The sequence below is a fragment of the Acomys russatus genome, chromosome 27, assembly GCF_903995435.1.
Source record: "Acomys russatus chromosome 27, mAcoRus1.1, whole genome shotgun sequence".
NCBI lineage: Eukaryota > Metazoa > Chordata > Mammalia > Rodentia > Muridae > Acomys > Acomys russatus.
This window is the reverse complement of record NC_067163.1, coordinates 14081749-14103658: the sequence shown is the minus strand read 5'-3', so window position 1 is coordinate 14103658 and position 21910 is coordinate 14081749. Positions and strand designations below refer to the sequence as shown.

The 21910-nt window shown below is 49.2% G+C and overlaps 1 protein-coding gene across 1 annotated transcript in view; it reads right to left on the bottom strand.

Moving 5' to 3' along the window:
- Ank1 (ankyrin 1) overlaps positions 1-21910 on the bottom strand; it is a 175543-nt gene that overhangs the window by 39730 nt on the left and 113903 nt on the right. The window contains exons 7-20 of the mRNA XM_051170036.1: positions 21734-21832; positions 21109-21207; positions 20732-20830; positions 16628-16825; positions 15120-15218; positions 14662-14760; positions 14107-14205; positions 12600-12797; positions 11550-11648; positions 10890-10988; positions 6571-6768; positions 3181-3279; positions 1227-1325; positions 886-984 (exon numbers count right to left, since the gene is read on the bottom strand). Coding sequence (XP_051025993.1) covers positions 886-984; positions 1227-1325; positions 3181-3279; positions 6571-6768; positions 10890-10988; positions 11550-11648; positions 12600-12797; positions 14107-14205; positions 14662-14760; positions 15120-15218; positions 16628-16825; positions 20732-20830; positions 21109-21207; positions 21734-21832 — 1683 coding nt within the window. The remainder of the gene's footprint in view (positions 1-885; positions 985-1226; positions 1326-3180; positions 3280-6570; positions 6769-10889; positions 10989-11549; positions 11649-12599; positions 12798-14106; positions 14206-14661; positions 14761-15119; positions 15219-16627; positions 16826-20731; positions 20831-21108; positions 21208-21733; positions 21833-21910) is intronic.

Here is a 21910-nt window from a genome sequence, read left to right as displayed (position 1 = left end):
GGCCTTGGAGCTAAGATGATCTGTGTACAAGTGTGTGATCCCAAAGATGGGACAAGGCAGGAAGAAGACCAGGACACACTGGAAGCCCTCAGTGTTAAGCATTGTTCTGACAGGGGAATGAGGCTTTGCACCCCTCAACCCCCACCCCCACCCCCACTAAGGAAGCCCTCATGAGCCAGCCCGCAGCAGGACAATGCTGCCGAACTCCCCCAAGTCCTTTCCTCAGGTGTCAGTGACTGAGTGTTATGATAGCTAAAAGCAATCCTGAACTTCTTAGTTAACTAATTAGAGCAGTCAGAATCCACAACTTCCCAGAATGCGATCGGGACACATTTTATACTTTGATTTAAAGAGAAAGCATTCAGTGAAAATTTTATGGTGTTGAAGCTTTTGTTCTCTTTGAAGTTCTTCTCTGCTTGCAGGATGTGCTGGGCTCCACACGGCTACGGCCCATCTGCACACACATACCTACAGGCAAGGGTCCACAGCTTTTCAAGTTGGGAAGCGCCTTGCAGATAATCCTACAAACCCCACAGCCAAGATGGGAAATTCATCCCAGGCCACAGTCGCCAGGAGTGTCTTTGAGGACTAAAGCACTTAAGTTTGTCCTCTTCAGCCATACTGAAGGTAGCTTCAAACACACCAGGTGTGTCCACAGAAACAGTTACAAGCCAGAGGAGAGGAGGCAGGTGTTGGGCAAGGCATTCTACAGTCACCAAAAATAGAACCTTACTTATTCCAGTGCCTAAGGCCTGGAGTGCACACACAAGGCAGATACATCATCATGGTGCACAGCTCTGTCCACACTCCAGGGTGTCAGCAACATCATACGTAGTTAGGGACCCCCTCCAATGCTGTCTGACATGGGGCCAGGTGGGCACTCACCGAGCTGACCTCATTTGGAGAAGCACCACTCTTCAGGAGCAATGTCACAATGTCTGTGTGTCCTTGCTGAGCTGCTTGGTGCAAGGGGCTGTATCCTAGCTATGAAGTGAGGCAGACATTTGGCAGGATCAGTTAACTGTTGGGGGTGGGTCAGAACTGCATACAAACTTTGGAGTCCATCTACTAAGTCCCCCCACCCCCACCCCCACCCTCATTTCTCTCTTTAGGCTCAAAGCTCAGGACTGAGACAGGGCTTGGGATGGCTCTGGCTCCCTCCTAAGTAAGTGCCTAGGGGCTGTCAGCCTGGGAGGTGGGTGTAAGGTACCCCTCCCACCCCATACCTTGGTCTTGGCATTGACATCTGCTTGGTGCTGTAGCAAAAACTTCACCAGCTTGATGTTTCCATAGTGACTGGCCACGTGGAGTGGGGTGTAACCCATCTGAAAGGCAAGCAATGAGTATGGGTGGCAAGGCACCGTCAGAGCCACGCTTAGATGGAGTCCAGCAGCTTAACGGAGGGGAAGGAAGCCAGGGGGAAGGGCAAGGGCATAGTTCTGATGCTGGTTAGAGAAGGGGCAGGATTTGGTGTCAGGCAAGTGAAGACTGGCGTCAACCTGGAAGAGACGGTGAGGTAGAAAACTGCTAGCCCTTGGAGATGAGCGAGGGCAGCTTATATATAGCAGAGAGAGGACAGCGTGGGGACCTATGTCATGGCAACGCTTAGGAAGGCACGGGGTGGGGGGGGGGTGGGGGAGAAGGGGAGGACTGGAGAGAGCTGCACCAGAATCCGAGAAGTAGGTTTTTGTTTTATTTTTGTTTTTGTTTTTTAGAAGGAGTGGGTAACGAGCTTGCTTGTGCTGAGAAGAGTGCTGGAAGGACAGACAGCCATGCACCGCTGTGCCGATGTTCTTAACAGCAGGCTCATCTCTTCTACTCGGAGGAGGTGGAGCTGCATGGTAAGCATCCAGATGTTGCCTGAGTTTCTACAGTTTCTAAGAATGGACTGTGGCCTAAAGTGACAGGGCCACGGGAATTCGTGTGACTGTGGACTGCAGTGCTAATTTCCCAAGAATCCGTCCTATCGAGTTTCATTCATTTATCCTTGGTAGGGATGGACGCAGGTCTTCCACACTTCCATGCTGCTCCAGGTCCTCCAGGCTCAAATTCTGCTCCAGCTCCCATTTGTAACATTGGTGTTATGCCCAAATGGCTAACAAGCCAAGCCCTCTTCGGTCATGTGCATCCCTAGCGAACCAGCTTAAAGATTCTAGAAACCCTCTTAACACAGAGCCTATGGGCCGGACTTTTGTGTCCTGGCTCCATAATCTATGAGGCAGCTCTAACCTGTAGAATATGGCTCTAAAAGGCCCAGGACACCCTTGGGCTTTAAAGAGGCCTTTGCTGAATCTATAGATAGTTCTTCTCGGGGTGTGTTCAGCACATTACTGTGGCTAGTGCGTCTCTGGAACTGGAGTGCGTGTGTGCATGCTGCTGCAGGTGATGTCGCTCTGTTCCTCCTTTCGGGATTGTATTTCTTTTTTAGTACTGGGGACAACACCCAGGGCGTTGCACTCAGCTAGGCAAACTCTCTACCCTGGGTTACATCCTCAGTCCTTTGTCCTTAAGGCAGCTTTCTAACAAAAGAACCCAGCGCTCCTCTTCCATGCAGTTCCTTATCCCACCAGCTGGAGGTGCTCTGTTCGCCCTCTGGACTGGCCAGCTTCTTAATCTAGAAGTCACACTTTACAACTCCTTCCTGTCACTGCAGTCACTCCGCCCCACACTGCAAGTGCCCCCAGCAGTGTGCTGTGTGCCACACACACTCACCCTTACACCACAACACAGGGCTCTTTGCCACAAAGAGCTTGAGGGAAAGTCAAACTCCACTCCACGCAATCTCACGATAAAGGGGGCTGTACTTCCAAGCGACTCAGAGGAATCCTGGCTTCCCTCACCTGTGTCCCACACATGTGAGATAGGACTTAGCATCGTGTGCAAATACCCCTTACAGGTTCTTATGATGAACTCAAAGGCTTAGCAAACTTTTAAAAATTCCAGTTATCAAGAGTGACCACAAACACTGGTGTTTCCAGACTCCTTAACAGTCTCAGGAAGAGGCAGAAAAGCGTTGATCCTCAGGGTTTTGTCTCCACTAATGAGACAATTTCAAGATGTGAGGGTGTGCCCCTGTGATGTTCTAAGGTTCTATGGGGGTACAGCTAGGTGGATGGTGACGGAGCAGGCAACTAAGGGAGGAAACCATTACAGATGCAGGTATGGGGTTGCCTGCCTTACCCGGGTGGTAGCATCCACTGTGACACCATGTTTGATCAGCACATCTGCCACTGGAACGTGGCCTTCTTGTGCTACCAGGTGGAGAGGGGTGAGTCCACTCTAAAAAGAAACAGATGTGTATCAACTTTGAGCCAATGAAGAACTTCAGGCTATAGTGACAGAACTGTGAGGCTTGAAACCCCCAAGCCTATGCAGCCCCAAACTAGCTGGTTATTTGGCAAAATTTTTCTCCTATCCTGGGCCTCCATGCCCTCGCCTGGATGTCAGGTGACTAACCTAGGAAGGGTCAGACAGTTTTTTCTGTTCATGCCCAGACTGCTATGGTATGAGCGATCTTTGCCAACCCTAGTGACAAACAGTTCTAACCAACATGGAAACCACTGGGCATGGCTGAGTTCCAATAAAGCTTTATGACATAAGCAGTGGGCTGGGGTTGTCCCACAGGCAATTAGCATAACGAAGCCTTTCAATTGTAGCCATCGTTATTTCCATGGTAAACTTCTGTGCCTTGGTTTCCTGGTCTAGAAGATACAGGCTAACACTGACTAGCTCAAGGGCGGAGTGGGAGCATCCAAGAAAGCACCACCCATGTGCAATCACGCTAGAACTCCTGAAAACATGCCTTACCACTGCCCCGCACCCCAAAGCACTGTAAGTAGGGGTGGGTCACACAGGGAGGGCAAGGACCACATTCTTGGGCTGTCACAGGCATTGACTACGGTGTGGGGACTTGTACAAACACTGCTGTGAAAGTCTGTTTCTCTTTATTCCCTGTTGAATACGCAAGCCCAACCCCGGTTCCCATCAAATGACTTCCTTTGCCTCTGTACTTCCTCAGGCTGCCAAGCTCCGAATCCTGCCTCTAATCTGTTAGTTTGTGCTTTTTAATTGGTGAATTGAAATCATTAACACTGAGAGTTACAAATGAGCAGTGCTTGTTGATTCTTGTTATTTTGTTGTTATGGCATGGGTTTCCCCACCCTGCTTTTTTGATATGCTGGTCTGGGATAATTTATCCCTTGTATTTTCTTCAGTGTGTTTAACCCACAAGAATTTTCAGGCTACAAAATGGGAAAAGATCTTTACCAATAATACATCCCGATAGAGGGTTAATATCTAAAATGTATAAAGAACTTTTAAAAAAAACTTAGCATTAAGAAAACAAATAACTCAATTAAAATAATCCACAAAGACAGAAACACTTAGGGTTATAAGGGTTCAATACCCATATCAATCAGGGAATGCAAATCAAAACTGCACCTGTCAGAATGGCCAAGATCAATAAAACAAATGGCAGCTCATGCTGGCCAGGATGTGAGGTAAGGGGTACACTCATCCATTGCTTCTGGGAGTGCAAACTTGTACAGCCACCGTGGAAACCAGTGTGGCGGCTCCTTGGGGAGCTGGGTGTAGGACCTACTTCAAAATGCAGGCATGCTACTCTTGGGACTAACCCTGAGAACTCTTCTTCCTATTATAGGGGAGCTTGCTCAGCCATGTTCATTGCTGCTGTACTCAAAATAGGCAGAAACTGGAAACAGCTTAGACATCCAAAGAGATGAGTGCACAGTGAAAATGTGGTATGTAGACACAGCGGAATATTGTTCAGCTGTTAAAAAAAAGATTAAATCATTGGCGCTGGAGAGATGGTTCAGCAGTTGAGGGCACTGACTGCTTTTCCAGATGACCGGGTTCAAATCCCAGCACCCGCATGGCAGCTCACAACTGTCTGTAACTCCAAGATCTGACACTCTCACATAGACACGCGTGTAGGCAAAACACCAATGCACACAAAATGAAAATAAACAAATCATTTCTTAAAAATTAAATCATGACATACATAGGTAAATGGATAAAGTTTGGGGGAAAATATCCTGAATGGAGTAACTCAGACCACGAAGGACAAATGCAGTATGTTATTCTCTTGTACGAGCACGTTGGCTTTTAAGCCTACGACCGTCATTTTACAAGCCATACAACCACAGTGGTCAGGCGGAGAGAGAGGAACTGGGGAGCGGGGATATCCTAAGGAAGGAGAAATAGAACAAATAGTTATAAAGAGACTGGGGTGGGAGGATTAAACCGAGATGGGGAGGGAGGTATGTGGTAAGGGATGGAATACAGGAAGGGACAACTGACACTAACTGTACTTGAAGGGTTGGTCACATGGAAACCTACTGCAGTAAAAGCTTCCTAAAATATACACACGCATAAGAGAAATCTGAACGAAGTCACCGAGTGGCGGAGGAGTCAAAGCCCCAACCTGACACCTTTCACCACCAAGTGAAACCTCCAGTGCCGGGGATGGGCTACACCTAGTGAGCTGTTGGCCAAGGCAGCGCTATGCAAACGCCCAAACAATTCAGGCTGTAGCCAAAGCTATTGGTTCCCCTTTGCAAACTAACGGTAAGGTCCTATTGCTGAAGGCCACACCTACATATCTCATAGAACACAAAGTCAAGCTGGTGCCTAACTATAGCTTTAACCTCTACTGACTGGCTGGTATTCACAGGACTGGGAGGTACTCTGCATGCAGCCAGAGGAGCAAAATAACCAACCATGCTACAAACCCTGTGATTTACGGTGACGACCGGCCTGCCGGAAATGCTGGCTTAATAGTGGCACAAATGTCGTGGGACTGACCAACCACTTTTTGGTTAGATTTAAGGCTCACTTCATGAGATGAAACTCATGCCTGACACTTCTTGGGTGGCCAAGAACCCAAGTCTAGATAGGTCACAGGCCTAAGGAAAACAAAAGCTATGTTCTGCTAAGGAAACATAGCAATAAAATGACTCCTAATGACTTTGTGTTTTACTCATAGAGTGGTGTCTTGCACAGCCATCATCAAAGAAGCTTCCTCCTTCAGCAGAGAGGAGCTAAAACAGAGATCCACACCTGGACAATGTGCAGAGAGCGAGAGACTTGGGAACACCCAGTCCTAAATGGGATGTCTTCATAGAGCCCCTCCCCTAGGGCTCAGGGAACTCTGCGGAAGAGGATGCCAATAGACAGGAGTCAGAGGGGATGGATGACACCAAGGAAAACATGTCATCCATCACAAAAAGTAGATATTCAGTTCCAAATTGTGCAAAGTACTCCTGAGCATAGACGCTGGCCTACACTGGGGCAAATACACTTTGGGTTTCCATGGAGGTCTCTTTGTAGATCCTCAAGGGAGTATAGAAAGGCACTGTCACTCAGGAAGGTATAAAGGCTCGGGGCTCACTGCCTTATGAGCCAGCTGTGGATTCAGAATGATACTGAGGTGAAACTTGCCCAGGGCTGTTATCAGAGTCCCACCCATACATCTCATGCAGAACACTGGCAAGCAGGTACTTAGCACCTAAGCTGACCCCTACACTATATGGGAAACTCAGAAGGGCCTACCTTGTTCCCCAGGTTGCCGTTGGCTTGCTTTGACAGGAGAAGAGCGACCATTTCTGTGTGGCCCTCTTGAGCAGCCAGGTGAAGCGGGGTCACGCCTTGTACAGACTCTGCATTCGCTGACCCTCCATACTGCAGCAGACTGCGGGCCACCTCTATCTGGTTCTGCTTGGCAGCGATGTGCAAAGGAGTGTAGCCATTCTGAAACAGAAGAAGGTCCCCGAGCCCTGTGACCCGAGGTCATGGCAGGAGGGCACAAGAGAGGGCTAGGCCTGGCTCATCCTCTGAGCAAGGCTGTGGTCATCAAGGAAAACGTGTTAAATGAACCAAATAGATAAAGTGCTGGGTCTGGATCTGGAGCTGCAGGCTCCCAGAGCTGACTGCGCTCTGTACCCTCCTCACCATCTGTTAATATTATCTTTCTCAGATGAGCTGCTGGGCGGGTAGCACCATGGCCAAGCAGGATTCAGATTCCAGCTTGAAGGTAAGGTGGGGAAGAGTTAAAGTTCCCCATCTCTCCCTCCTGGCAGGAAGGACTCAGGAGAGAAGCAGGGAACATATCTGTAATCCCAGTGTTCTGGAGACTGAGGCAGGATGAGCCTAAAGCCAGCCAGGGCCACATAGTGAGACTCTATCTCCAAACAACAACAACAAAAACAACAACAACAAAACACTGGTTCTTGAGAAGCTAACATTTCCTCTTAAGTATGCATTATTGTTCTTCTCTTTCTTTTTCTTTCTTTCTTTTTTTTTAAAAGATTTATTTATTATGTGTACAGCTTTCTGCCTGCATGTGTGCCTGTAGGCCAGAAGAAGGCAGCAGATCTCATTATAGATAGTTAGGAGCCACCATGTAGTTGCTGGGAATTGAACGCAGGCTCTCTGGAAGAGCAGCTAGTGCTCTTAATCTCTGAGCCATTTCTCCAGCCCCCTCCCCTTATTTTGGTTTTTCAAGACAAGATTTCTCTGCATAGCCCTGACTGTCTGGAACTCACTTGTAGGCCAGGCTGGCCTCAAACTCAGAGATCACCTGCCTTTGTCTCCCAAGTGCTGGGATTGAAGGCATGTGCCACCACTGCCTGGCCGTACTGTTTTTAATAACTTTCTGAAAGAAATCTATCCTGGTGGGATTGGGCGTAGTGTTCTTTGGGTCCTCAAGGATGTGGAGGAGCTAGTCAATTCTTGTCTACTCCATGTTAGCTGCACCCCAGGACAATATTCCACCACCTAGACCTCCTTACATAGTCTTAAAGAACATTAACAGTAGGGGAAACATCTGCTTTGTTTATTTCTTTAAAAAAAATACTGGGTGGATCAAATGTAGTTATGTACTTGCAAGGAAGCGCTTTACAGAAGTAAGGCATGAGAACAGTGCCATCGTGTGTGATGGCTTTGCCATATACTGCTGGGCAAGACAGGATGGCAAGTGTTGGTCAAACCAGTTAACCATGCCAGCTGTATGAGGGTCTCACCCTGTAGTCCAAGCTGGCCTGGAATTACAATATAACTCAGGGAGACCTCAAACTTGAGGCGCTCTCAAGTGCTGGAAATATAGGTGTTAAACTACCACTCCAAACTTTAGATTTCACTTATTTATGTCATTTTGGTAGCAAAACATTGTCAGTGGTTGGGTTTCTAGTATAAGTAAGCTCCTCATCCTACTGCAGAGAGGTGACAAGTGGGCCAGTTGGTCACCTTGTTAGAAACTGTTTCTATGACCTTACTGGAGTGTTACCCCCAACCACTTATAAGGAAGATGGGCTTCTGTACCACTGCCCTAGCTTGTGATAAAGCTACTCTGAGGTGACAAGCTTTACTCAATATTACTCAATGAACATCTGACCCTGTAAGTCCTGTTGGCTTCCTGAACTGTGGTGTGTGCATCACACTTGAGACCTTGTTCAGTGCAGAACCGGATCCAGAAGGTGCTTTGGCTTCCTAACCAGTCCCCAGGTGATGCCGGGGCTGCTGGCCCACGAACCACTTTGAGTAGCCAAGCTCTGGAATATATTCAGAGTGGAGGAGTGCCAAGCCAGAGGACTTCTAGGGCAGGGTCCATGACCTCCTGGACCTATGCCTACCTAGCCTACACAGCAGACAGTTACTGTGTGTCTCCAGACACATGCTTTACCACACTGACCTGCATTCCTCAAAGTGTCCTTGAACTGTCACTTGCCACCCACTGTCTTACTGAGGGTCCACCAACATTTCTGGTTGAGATCTCAGAGTGAATCAGGAGCAAGCAAGGCTTATGGAAGCTTTTTTTTTTTTTTTTTTTTTTAATTTTATGTCCAAGGCACAGTCATTGGATGTACCACCAGCAATCCCAGGTCACTTGGGCTGCTATGGGTATCTAACACACTGGCATGAGCAGACTCTGATTTGTCCGGGGCAAGCTTGCCCTGGAGATGGCTAAACTTTCCAGGTCACCTTGGGTCAAAATGGAATGTATGAGTCACTGACCATCTCAGAGCATGGACCAACCCACCAGAGTGTCCCCCAAACCAGGACAAAAGGAATGATGACCTTTTGTGGGTGACAAGGAGAAATGACAATTAGGTCAGAGAACCGGGAGAGGCCAGACAGGGATATATGCCAGTAAAAGGTAAAAGGCTCCTTTCCCTAAGGAAGTAAGAGCAGGGAGGGGGTGTTCTCAGGAGGAAGTCTGTTAGCATCAGACCAAGAAGGGGAGAGTTTGGTTTGGGTGCAAAGGGATTTGCTGTGAAATTCTACAAAATTGCCAGACTACTTTGGAAACTATTTTTTGCCATGGAAACAAACCCCATCTGTGCAGGCTTTGGGCTGCCTTTCTTTCTCTTTAAATATCATGAACCTGGCTCCAGCTCCTTTTATATAAGTGGGAATGAGGAGGAGGAGGAGGGGAGTCCGGCTTTTTATTTTTAGAAGCAGGAGTAAGTCAACATCTTAGCCGGCTGTGTGCTGCCTCTGCACAATGACGTAGGGCTCGCTAGCACAGGAGGCAGGAGTAGGGCCAGAGCCTGAGGAAGACAAGGGCTTCCTGAGACGCGCTGTGTTGGCAGGAGACAGGATGCTGTGAGTTGAGGTGAGGTTCTACCGAGCAGGGAAAACGAAGGGCATCTCCTCCCCATTGGTGAAACTGGCTAGTGTCTGTTGAAGTGCACAGTGTCCCACTGCATGACTCGCTCCTTGGTGGGCAGCACTGAGACCCCTGCTACTGTGTGACTGAGCACTGCCATAAATCATTCTCAGGCTGACCTTCCCCGCCCCGCCCCCCCCCCCCCCCCCCCCCCCCCCCCCCCGCGTTACAAGGCAGAGCTCCTGGTGCAGGGACCATGGGTGTCTCTTCTGTGCTGGCCACGACTCTCTCTTTTCCTGGCCACCAGTCTCATGGTGCTCTACTGCCTCTCACAGATACAAACCCCACTCTTCCCTAGGGGTAGCCTGGTCCCCAAAAGGCTCCTCTGCCCTCTGGCTTTTTTTTTTTTTTTTTTAATTCTCCTTCCCTGGTCTCTTGAGGATCATGGAGTCCTATACTTGGCAACACATTTAATAAGCCAGGTGTGCAACCCATGCAGAGTATATGGGTGTGAAAGCCCTCATTGCAATGTCTATATACAAAAATAGAATATACTAGGGTGAACCTCATATTGCTTCAAGGTCCAGAGAGCTCATGAGAGCCTGGATAGCCCCCAGGCATGGCCACTGCATCCAACACCAGAATGCTTGGAAAACTGGCTACAGATGAGACATCCCAGGGGCCACAGCCCCACTAAGTGAAGTCCGTGAGAACAAGACCCGTGGCTCTGGAAGAGTCTCACGCACTAGACCTTTGACCATCACTGCATACAAAATACAGGCAGCATGTAGCCCTTGGGGTAACTGACATGTTGGGTGTAAATTGATTTCCACTGTTGTGAAGGGCCTTCTGACTGAACGTATTGCCCACTGTAGGTGAGAATATGCAACAAGCCCTCAGAGAGCATCAGTGATCCTGCAGCTGGTATTTGTAAAGGTGTGTTGACATGTCTGTGTTTATAGAGTCAAACACAAAACCTCTGAGGTTGCTTAAGACCAGTGGTTCTCAGCCTTTGAGAGTTGAATGACCCTTTCACGGGGGCTGCGTATCAGATCTCCTGCATATCTGGCATTTACATTACAGTTCATAACAGTGACAAAATTGTAGTTATGAAGTGCCAATGAAAAGCATTTTATGGTTGAGGGGGTCACTACAACATGAGGAATAATACACAATACACTATAATACACATATTTTGGAGGGTCCCAGCTTTAGGAAAGTTGAGAACCACAGCTTTAGACAGGAGCTGATCCAGGGGTCTTACCCAGGCAGGGCTGTGCGGGGAGCCACCTCGGGGAAGGAGGAGCTTGACAATGTCCAAGTTGTTGTGATGGACGGCCACATGCAGGGGGGTCAAGCCGTTCTGCAGAGTGACAAAGCAGAGGGGAAATGAACAGCTTCGCCCCTGTGAGGTATCATTTAGGCAACCGGATCCACTCTTCAATCCATGACCCTTCTTCCCCAGGTAAGTACCCACCCAAAACTGGGCTGGGGGACATAGTTCAGTGATAGAGACCTCGGCCAGCATGCACAAGCCCCAGATTTCATTCCATCACAATGAAATCTAGGAAAACAAATCTTTTATTTAAGGCTAGGGGTATAGCTCAGTAGAGAGTTCACCTAGCACACTCTAGTGCTGGGTCCTATCATCAATACTGTGGGGAAAAAATCTGCCCAAAGCCAGTCCTGAAAGAGAGCCACTGAAAGACAGTTCCAGCAAGGTGTAGGACCCCTTCTTCATCCCCAGGGTGGAGTGGGGGTGGGGAAGTGAGCCATGACATCATCACACTTGTTTGGAGCAGGTACCAAGTCCTTCCAAGGCTTTTGTCAGGATTGCTTTCTCCAAAGACCATTCTCAATGGAAGGCCGTCCATGTTCTCTCTCTTTTCCTCTAACCCAAGAGGAGAGGAAAGTTCAAACTCACCTTTCCGGCCGCGTTGGGATGTGCGTCGCGTTCTAATAGCAGCTCTGCCACCCGCACCTTCCCGTACTTAGCAGCCACGTGGAGAGGGGTAAATCCTTTCTGAGGAGAAACATAGGCCATCAGGACCACGGGAGCCAGTGCCACTGCTCTGACAGAAGGCATGGTTAGGGCTTCTACCTTAACTAGCATGGGAATGCCAACGGGACAAAAAGACCTGAGTATTTTGATCCTCGCAAAAGGCTCCAAGCCTCCGCAGTACCTGCTGGTACACTCTAACATGAGAAGAGAAAGCTGCCTCCGATCTTGTCAAATGGTTGTTGACTCAGAGAGGCAGGGGGTGTGTCTTTTGGCTGTTTTGTTATTGTTCCTTTAAAGACAATCTTAATATGTGGTCCAGGCTGGCCTCGAACTCCAGATCCCCTTGCTTCATGCTCTGAAGTATTGGGACCACGGGCGTGTGCCACTATGTCCATCAGCATCTTACCTAGTTAGCCAGTTTTTGTTTGAATCTCCGGAGAGTGAACTGGGGCCTTGCACATACCAGGCAAGCACTCCTCTACCAAGCTACTTCGCAGTCCTGGAGCCCTTTGATCCTTCCAGTATCTCAGGAGCCTGTCAGATTGGACTACAGCAAACGCCTAGCAACTTAACTATGGTAGGAGAAGCAGAAAGCCTGGGTTGGAGCAGAGCCTGACAGTGCCCTTTATGGGGAAGGAGATGACACAATGGGCCTACAGTGTCTCACAACCACAAAAAAAGGTTAGATGGGGGATCCCCTCAGAGCCTCAGGCCCAGCCTACTGCTTCTTAAAAATACACACACACACACACACACACACACACACACACACACACACACAGATAACAGTTTTTCATTTTGTTTTGTTTCTGGCTTGGGTTTTTGAAATCCAGGCTTGCCATGTTGTCCAGGTTGGCCTTGAGCTCCTTCCTGGACTCCTGACCCTCTCCTGTCTCCACTTTCCAGGTGTTGGGCCACTAAACCTTGGCGGCCTGTTACTTTCTGCAAACTGGAACAGTGGCTGGGCTGTACCTTGGTCATGCAGGCTTGCGATGCCTCCTTCTCCAGCAGGGCCAGGGCTGTGTCTACATGGCCCTCACGGGCTGCAGTGTGCAGGGACGTGTGGCCAGCAGTGGTAGCCAGGTTGGGGCTGGCGCCGTTCTCCAGCAGAAGCTTCACCATGCTAGTGTGGCCGATGCGAGCGGCACAGTGAAGCGGTGTCTGGTCGTCCTGGAGTCCAGGGGGGAAGCACAGAACTGGAAATGTTAACCTTCCCAAGCCCAGCTCACTGGGAGGTGAGGCCAGCAACCAGGGGGGAAGCACAGAACTAGAAATGTTAACCTTCCCAAGCCCAGCTCACTGGGAGGTGAGGCCAGCAACCAGGGGGGAAGCACAGAACTAGAAATGTTAACCTTCCCAAGCCCAGCTCACTGGGAGGTGAGGCCAGCGAGTGCAAGTGACTCAGCGATGGGCCGGGCGCGCTGGTGGCGCATGTCTTTAATCCCAGCACTTGGGAGGCAGAGGCAGGTGGATCTCCGTGAGTTTGAGGCCAGCCTGGTCTACAAAGTAAGTCCAGGACAGCCCAGGCTACACAGAGAAACTCTGTCTTGAGAAAATAAAAACAAACAAACAAAAAACCACTGGAGATCTCTTCCAGTCTCTGAGCTACGGAAACTAATATACGCTGCTTCGTTCAATCCTTACAACTCACTAGCCTCATGGTTATGGCTACTTAATTGTCCAAAGCTTCAGTTCCCCCAATTGTAAGTGGGAACTGTAACACTAGGGTTCACACCAAGCAGCTGATGGACAGCAAGGGGTCATAGTGTCAGGACAGAAAAGATCCTCAGTAAACCAACTGCTATTTCCACAAGCCCCAGCTGCCAGGCTCTTTCTGCCTGGTATGCCTATGTTTGAACTCTATTCTGGTGTTCTCTGTTGCCAGCAGCCGCGGGGCTCCAGATCACCAAAATGGGGGAAAGACAGCCATTTATCCCACTCTCCTCCAACTTCCAGCTGTAGCTCGTGGTGTGGGGCCTCCATTGATGAGGTATCTATCTGTTACCGGGCTCCAACAGAGGAGCTCAAAAGAGCTTGTCACCCACAGAGGCCTGTTGCCACACAGCCTGTCAGCTTGCAGACTTGGGAGCCAATAGCACGGTTTAATTCATCATCAAATATACAACAGAGGATTCCCCCCACCCCCCACCTCCCTGTTAGCTCAGGTGATGCCTGGCTGATTTTCACTGGCGACACCATCTTGCCAACTTTCTTCCTCCAATCACATCTACTTACTGGCCCAGGAAACTCGGCTTGCTCCCTACGCATTCGTCTTTGCCGCTCTAGGGAAACACTTCTCTCATACAAAAATATCTCTGCCCCTCACAAACACCGACAGAACAGAACCCGAGTTCCTAGCGTGCCTCACGTGGGAGTGTCAACGACTGTGAACCCCTGGCTCTCGGGGAGAATGGTTTCCTTTCATCAGGTCTGAGTGACCTGCTTCCCAGCCCCTCCCTTCCCTGCCTCCAGAACTCACCTTGGCCTTGGCATTAACTTTGGCTTTGCTCTGGAGCAAGTATTTGGCCACTTCTGTATGCCCTGCTCGGGCTGCCATGTGCAACGGGGTCTCTACCTTCTGCAAAAGAACAAGATTATTGAACTGTTATGGCATGCTGGGGTTGCGAATGGATGCCCGCTGAGCTCAGCTTGCTGCCTGGGCCCGGTAGGGTTTTGTCCAAGTGCTGGAGTCGCCCAGGAAGTCATTGTTTCTGTCTTTCTCCCTCTCTCTCAGTATTCTAGGTATACATATGTGAAAGCAAACCTTGGAGCTAATGAATATGCAAACGTGTGAATGTATTTCCAGATTGCACTTATAGAAGTTCCGAAATAAAGCTCCAAAGATATACAGACGTGTGACAAATTTAACTGGGAGAGCATCCATAGCGAGGAATGTTCACCCCACGTGGACCTGACGCCTCTGCTATCCTGAGAATCCCGTTTCCGTGGGCAGAGAAAACAGGGACCTCCTTCTGCAGCTTCGCTCAGAGCTGTACACCAATGCCAAGAGCCCTCACTGTCTTCAAGAACTTACCACATTGGAGACATTGGGTGATGCCCCCCGCTGCAACAAGTTCTTCACAATAGGAAGGTGTCCCATGAAGGAGGCCACGTGGAGAGGTGTCAGGCCAGACTAGAAGAGACAGAGTGGCATATGCTACTTGGGAGCCTTCCCCACAGAGAAGAGCAAGTCACAATATTGGGGAAGCTCCAGGAATGGCTACCCGAGAAAACAGACTTTTAAATCAGGTGGACTTGTTCTTAGGAAAATGGCTGCACCACTTTACAATTCAAGCAATTGTTTCCCATCTTGAAAAGCCCTCTTGTCTATGGGTCATCTTGATCCAGCCCTTATGGGAAATGCTGACATATACGTGCACACACGCTCATTCGTGTACACATGCACACCCATAGCCACACATAGCTATGGCTACGCCAGGCCACAGAGAGGGGCCCAGGGCTGAAGGCACACACACCTACGCTTTCTCCTACCTCAGTGACTGCATCAATGGAGGCCCCCGTCTTCAGCAGCAGCTCCATGACACGGATGTGGTTCTTCTTGCAGGCGATGTGTAACGGGGTAAAACCATTCTGTGGCCCACACAAAGCATACAGTTGAGGAACTCAGACTGTTGCCAAATCACTGCCTTTTGACTTAGAGGGAACCCCTTCCCGGCCCCCCAGCAAGAGCCCATAGACCAAGGGACGGACCATGTCTGTTCAGGAAAAGACAACAGACAGGTGACCCCCTCTCTACAATCAAGCACATTTCTGAACATTGTGGGTTTGTTGTTGTTGTTGTTGTTGTTTTGTTTTGTTTTGTTTTTAATTGGCTGGAGAGACAGCCGTGGGTGCTGGGAACCGAACTATTATATTTATGGTTGTGAGCCTAGCCTTTAACGGCTGAGCCATCTCTCCAGCCCGAACATGGTGTTTCGAAACAAGTTTGTTTTTTCTTTTTAATTCTACCATATTTCTGGATACACTAAAAGAGTACATTTTGAAGGCAAACAGTTTTCTTTCTATTGGACACTGAGTGAAGTGGATTCTGCTTCATGGCGTGTTACACTGGCACACCCCTGCACAGCGACAGACTTTTGTGTGTCTGTCTGCCTCTCCTGGACTTCACAGGATAGTGCTACTCAAACAAGGTCAGGTATTAATTTTTTGCGGGGGGCAAGGTTATGGGGAATGGAAGTGGAGTTGTAGCCATATCTTTGCTGTCACAGGTAGGGGAACAGGGCTGCTAGGATTTAGTGGCATCAGAGATGGTGCCAAACATTGTACAACAGACAGGGCAGCACATCCTAACCCCGATGCCAGAATAGCCCCAAACTCGGGAAGCTTCAATGACCCTAGAGTCTGCTCTCTGCTCAGTCAGTGCAAGTAGGTTTGGAGAAACAAACATCTGTCTTTTGCCTCTGGAGGGTACATGGGCCTCCAGTTCTCCTCTGAAAATGGGCAGTGTGAGGCCAGGATCCTGGACATGCTCTGTGGACCATGAGCCACCTTAGTGGCCTCTGGCCTGGGGAGGAAGGGGAGGAGCACATCCATGGGAGGACTCTGCCTTAGGCCTGAACTTGTTGCCTCCCAGGGCTGTGGCCACGTCCCCTTTAAGAGGAGAGGTACCTAGGTCAAGCCAGTGCATCCTTACCCTGAAGCAGGCTGAAGGCCAGGCCTGCTTCTCAGCTTCTTAGACATTACTGCCTCTCAGCTCTGAGTCTGACTGGTGCCCCTGAACCCACATGGCATGCCATAAAACACCACTTCCAGTGTAATATCTCCTGGGCACAAACCCACAGTGGACCTCAGCCCGTTGGAGAGGCTACGGCCACAAGTGCAGGAGGCCACACCCAGCTGGATATGGATTGTGGCATAGAAACTCACATGCCCTGTGTGCACTTGCTTAAGGTTCCACCCCTTGCAGCACCCATGCAGTTCTGCCCCCCCCCCCATTCCTTTGCCTTAGTAGCCACACCCCTACAGTAGACGCCTCTCACCAGGGCTCTGGAGTTCGGCTTAGCCCCTTTATCCAAAAGAACTTTAGCCACCCTATGGTGGCCACAGTGGGCTGCCACGTGGAGAGGAGTCAGGTGATCCAAGGTGATGTCATCTATCTCTGCATTGTATTGCAAAAGAAGTCGGACACAGTCGAGATGGTCTCCCTGAGCCGCCATGTGGATTGGGGACAAGCCATTCTGGAGGAAGAGGAATAAAGCAATGGCATCGCTTTAGGTTAAGGGCAGTGATGGCAGTGCCACTCCCTCCTCCTTGTCTACACGGCTCTTTGGTGCGGATCCCAAAGGAGCTTGGCTCTGATGAAAATGTCTTCTTCCCACCTTGCCGAATCCTCAAGCCCTACCAGCCAGCCCCACATCTTCCACGAAGCCTTCTCCGACCACCTTGGAGTTCCCCGGGCTTTGCTGGTCTGTTCCGTTCACTCTGTCTGACCTGGTTTCCTCTTTTGCAAATCATCTACTTTTCAGTCGCCATCTTGGGCTTGTCTTTTCTCCTATGTCCTGAGCTGCAAAGGCTCATGCTTCCCAAATGGTCACAGAGCCCAATAAATACATGCAACCTGTGTGGTGGGCATTCAGTGATGTGTCTTTGAGTGGATAAAGGACAACAAGCAGATCTTAGATCTCTTTAAAATTTTTTGATTGGAAAACACTCTATTTATTGTGTATATCTCTGGGGTGGTGCGTAGGCACGTCTGTACCATGGTGGACGTGTGGAAGTCAGAGGACAGCTTTCTGGAGTCGGTGCTCTCTTTCTACCACATGAGTCCTGGCAAGTGAACTCAGGTTGTAAGTCTTGGTGGCAAGAACCCTCATCCCACTGATCTACCTCACTAGCCTGGATATATTTTGTTTGCTTTTGTTTTTGTTTTTGTTTTTTTTTTGTTATTGCGTACATGAATCCCTGCATGTGTGTGTGTTGTACATGTATATATATGTGTCTATATGTGTATGCACAGACTCATGCTGGTGCCCACAGAGGCCAGAAGAGGCCAGAAGAGGGCGCTGGATTCACTGAAGCTGTGCTTACAGGAGGTTGTAAGCCACCTGATGTGGGTGCTGGAAACTGATCTTGGGTCCTGTGCAGGAACAGCAGGTGTTCTTAAGCACAGAGTCATCTCTCTAGCCCATCAACAAAATTTTATGGAACACAGCCACTTGCCTGCATATTGTCCATGCATAGTTTTCTGCATATTGTCCATGAAGTCAAACATACCTGGATCCTTAGATAAAAAGGTTGCTGACTATTAATCATAAGGTAAGATATTCAGCTGTGGTGGCACATGCCTGTAATCCCAGCATTCAGGGAGGCAGAGGCAAGGAGATGGCTATGAATTCGAGGTCAGCCTGGTTTGCAAAGTGACTCCAGGACAGCCAGTGCTGTCCTGAAAAACAAAAACAAAAAACAAAAACAAACAAACAGAGATAAGCTAAGCTAAGAAGTCTTGCCTCCATCATGGCAGGTCCTTTGGTAGATGCCACAGGGACCACCATCACATTTAGAATCAATATCTCTGGTTTTACAGAATTGACTGATCCTGGGTCTGTGTTGTGATTCATATCCATTGCCAATGTGTCTGGATTTACAATTACTATAGAAACACCTGTGGTATATTTGAAGGTGTTTCTAGAAAGGTGTAAGTGAAAAGTGAAGGCCCACTGCAAATTAGGGGGCACCATCCCATGGGCTCATGTCCAGGACAAAAGGAGAAAGAGTTGAGCACCTGCCTTCACCTGTTTGCTGACTGTAGGTTTAATGTGACCCGCTGCCTCTCGCTCCTGCCACCATGACTTCCCTGCTGTGATGGACTTATATCCAGACAGTGAGCCCAACCCTTCCTTCTTGAGCTTGTCATATATTCTGTCCTGGCAACAAGGAAAGTAACTAGCACAGAAAAATTGGTACCAAGAAGTATGCGGTTTCCTACAATAAACCTGATATATAATTCCTAGCCCTTTGGAACCGGTTTGCAAGAGAAATGTAGTAGGTTTTGGAGCTTCAGGCTAGAGAAGTCCTAACGTGCTATGAATAGAGAGCTTAATGGACCATGTTGGTGAGAGGTTGGGAGACCAGGGCGCTGAGAAGAATGAATGCAGGCAGAGACAGCCCAGCTCATGCAGTTTCCGAGAGGAACAGGCATCCGTTCACGTTACAGTCTGCCAACGAGTGGGGGGCTTCTTTCTACTGTGCCCTGAGGACTAGGGTGAGGCTGAATGCAAAGGAATGGACAGACTTGTTTTGGTGGAAGAAATCTCAAAATAGGCTAGCATTCAGGCCCATCGCTGTCCCCGGGCGTGCAGGGAGAGGGCAAAACAAGAGGAGGAGAGAGGTATGGTGATGTGGAGTCTGGCAGGGCAAGGAACGGGTGAGTCTGAAGTTATAGACATGACTGTGGAGGGGGAAATAAAGTAGATGTAACTGTTATAGAAATTAACACCATTTAAAAAATGTCTGGCTCTCCTTTAAGACAATAGGAAGATGATCCTTCGGCAAGAGCACACTGACAACTCCATCTTTGGGAAAGCAAATGCATCTGAAAGGAGAGAGTCCCAACATAGGGTGCCTCTGAACAGGGGTTCCCTGATCGCAGTTTTCTAAGGATCAGCTGGAAGGCACACTGAGGCCAATGTGGGTGGGGCTAGGCTCTGACCCAGGCTGGCAGCAGAGCCTGGCAGTGTTGTCCATAGATTCAAGACTGAGGGGGTTATGGGGTCTTGTGTCATGGTTCTGGAGATCTCTTAGGCCGATGTGAGGCAGGCTCAGAGTCTCAGCAAGCAGGCCCTAAGAAGCCATTGCACAAAGATGGAAAGATGAAGTGTCAGTTGCATTGTGGGTATTCGCTGAGGAAAGCTGAGGGCACTGAGCCTCAAGAGATGGGTTATGTGTCCTGTAGGCAGTGCAGCTGGAGGAGCAAGGACATATTATCTCAACATGAGCCCGGATGATGGTCACAGAGCTGTAGGATTCTGTGTCTGCCCTGCTGGCATCTAGTCTTGCTTTAGTCTGATCTTTCATTGCTTCTGGAAGGGACTGTTTACTCTGTGCCATGGCCTAGTGGAAGTGTGTAACTTGCTATGACTCTACAAGGATCATGTTTAAGATACTGTCTTGAGTCTCAGAAGGGACCTGGGACTTTGCACTCCTTTAAAAAAAAAACTCTTTAGGAGCTGAAGAGATGGCTCCGCAGTTAAAAGCTTGTTGATACCCAAAACCCACACAGTGGCTCATAACCATTGATAATTCTAGTCCCAAGAGATCTGACAATCTCTTCTGACCTCTGCAAGCACCAGGCATGTACATCTAAAAAAATACACATATAGTTAAATAAAATAATTATTTAAAATAAAAATTAAATTATATGAGGGTGTGTGTGCGCGCGCGTGCGTGTGTGCGTGCATGTGAGTTATAGACAGTCATTGAGTTGCCTAATATGGGTGCTAGGAATGGAATTTGTGTTCCCTAAGAGAGCAAAAAACTCTCCTAATTATTGAGCCATCTCTTTAGCCTAGGACTCTGCGCTCTATACAGAGCTGGGACTACTAAAGACAGTGTGAGGATATCTAGAGACAGACTAATGCATTTAGCATTATGAGATGGAAACAAGACGTTGGGAAGGAAGTGCACTATCACTGTTACCTGAGATGCACCTGGGCATCAGGCTGGCAGAGGGTGGAGCAGGGAAGATTAATCTCCATTATTGTCAACCCATCTGGAGTTTGAATCTCCATAGAAACATACAGTTGTGTTTTTTGAGGGTGTTTTCTAGAAAGGTTTAAATGAGAAGGGAAGACCCACCCTGGATATGGGTGACACCATCCCTTGGGCTGGGACCACAGAATGAATAAAGATGAAAAAGGCAGTGGAACACCATCTTTGTCTTTTTCCTGACTGCAGTTGCAGTGTGGCCTTCCACTACTACCATGACTTCATCACCACAAGGGACCACGTTCCCTAAAACAGTGAGCCACAGCAAACCCTCCTTCCCTTAAGTCGCACTTATAAGGTATGTTGTCACAGTGAAGAGAAAAGTCCAGCTGGCTTGGAGTGTGGCCTCCAGGATGCCATACCCAAGGAGGAGCACCCACCTTGGTTTTGGCTTGGATGGGTGCCCCATGGTCCAGCAGGATCTCTGAGATTCTCACGTGTCCGTTCCGAGCTGCACAGTGGAGCGGTGTCAATTCATCCTTTATGAGACAGTGAAAAACAGAAAGCCCAAAATGCAGCCACCAGTGGCTATGTGGCACAAGTCTGTCTACAGTGCCATTCCCAGGTGTGGAAATTCTGATACTGCCATCAGGCCAGCTTCAGGCTCAGTTTTGATTGTCTCTTGCTGCACCCAGCTAGTACAGCAGATCACCCAGAGAGGTAGGAGGCACATTGTTCATTGAGAACCTATCACCCAGTGAGACTCAAGGGCAGAACTCACCCCTATGTCCTGGCCCTGAAGGCTGCTGGCACCTACCTTGGTCCGTGTTTCTATCTGAGCCCCTCGGTCCAGCAGGAGCCTCACCATGATCACATTGCCCCTGCGGGAGGCAATGTGCAATGGTGTGATGCCATTCTGGGGGAAAGAAATGGGGGCCCGGTCAGAACTCGGCGCTTCTTTGGAAGGTAGCAATGTACACACTGGTGACTCCCCAGCCCCCAACTGCTGCACAACAAGCAGCCCCTTTAAGTGTCAGCAGTCCTGTCTCACCTAAGGGAGAGTCAGGACCTGTGAGGACCTGATGGTACTGTGGTTAACTATACCCAACTGACCAAGCTCACATCCCCCAGAGCAACGTAGCAGATGGGAAGAGAGCTAGCCATCTGCAGTCACCTCCTGCCTCCTGTGTTCACCTGGAGAGCAGGCATGGGGAGTTCTTAATTTTTTCCAGACAAAGCTGGTGGAAACTGAGAGACAGGTGACCAGTGATGATCTAGGAAGAGATCTTAATAGACATTGGGGCTCTGCCCACCCCCAGGTGTCTCTGAGGCATAAGTGGACTCCAAGGTGCTAGAGAGAGTATGTCCGAGAGAGGCAGGGGCACCCCAATTCTGACACCCTAAACTCGGGGTAGTGTGCAGGCCCCCCCCAGTGACGTTACCTGAGGTGTGAAGTTGACGCTGGCTCCCCTGTTGAGGAGCAGCTGGGCCACGTTGAGGTTCTCATAGTGAGCTGCGATGTGGAGGGGTGTGAATCCCGTCTGGCATGACAGAGAGGGAGAACTACTTGTAACGTACCAGCACCATTGTCCCAGAACCAGCCCAGGGCTTGGTTTGTT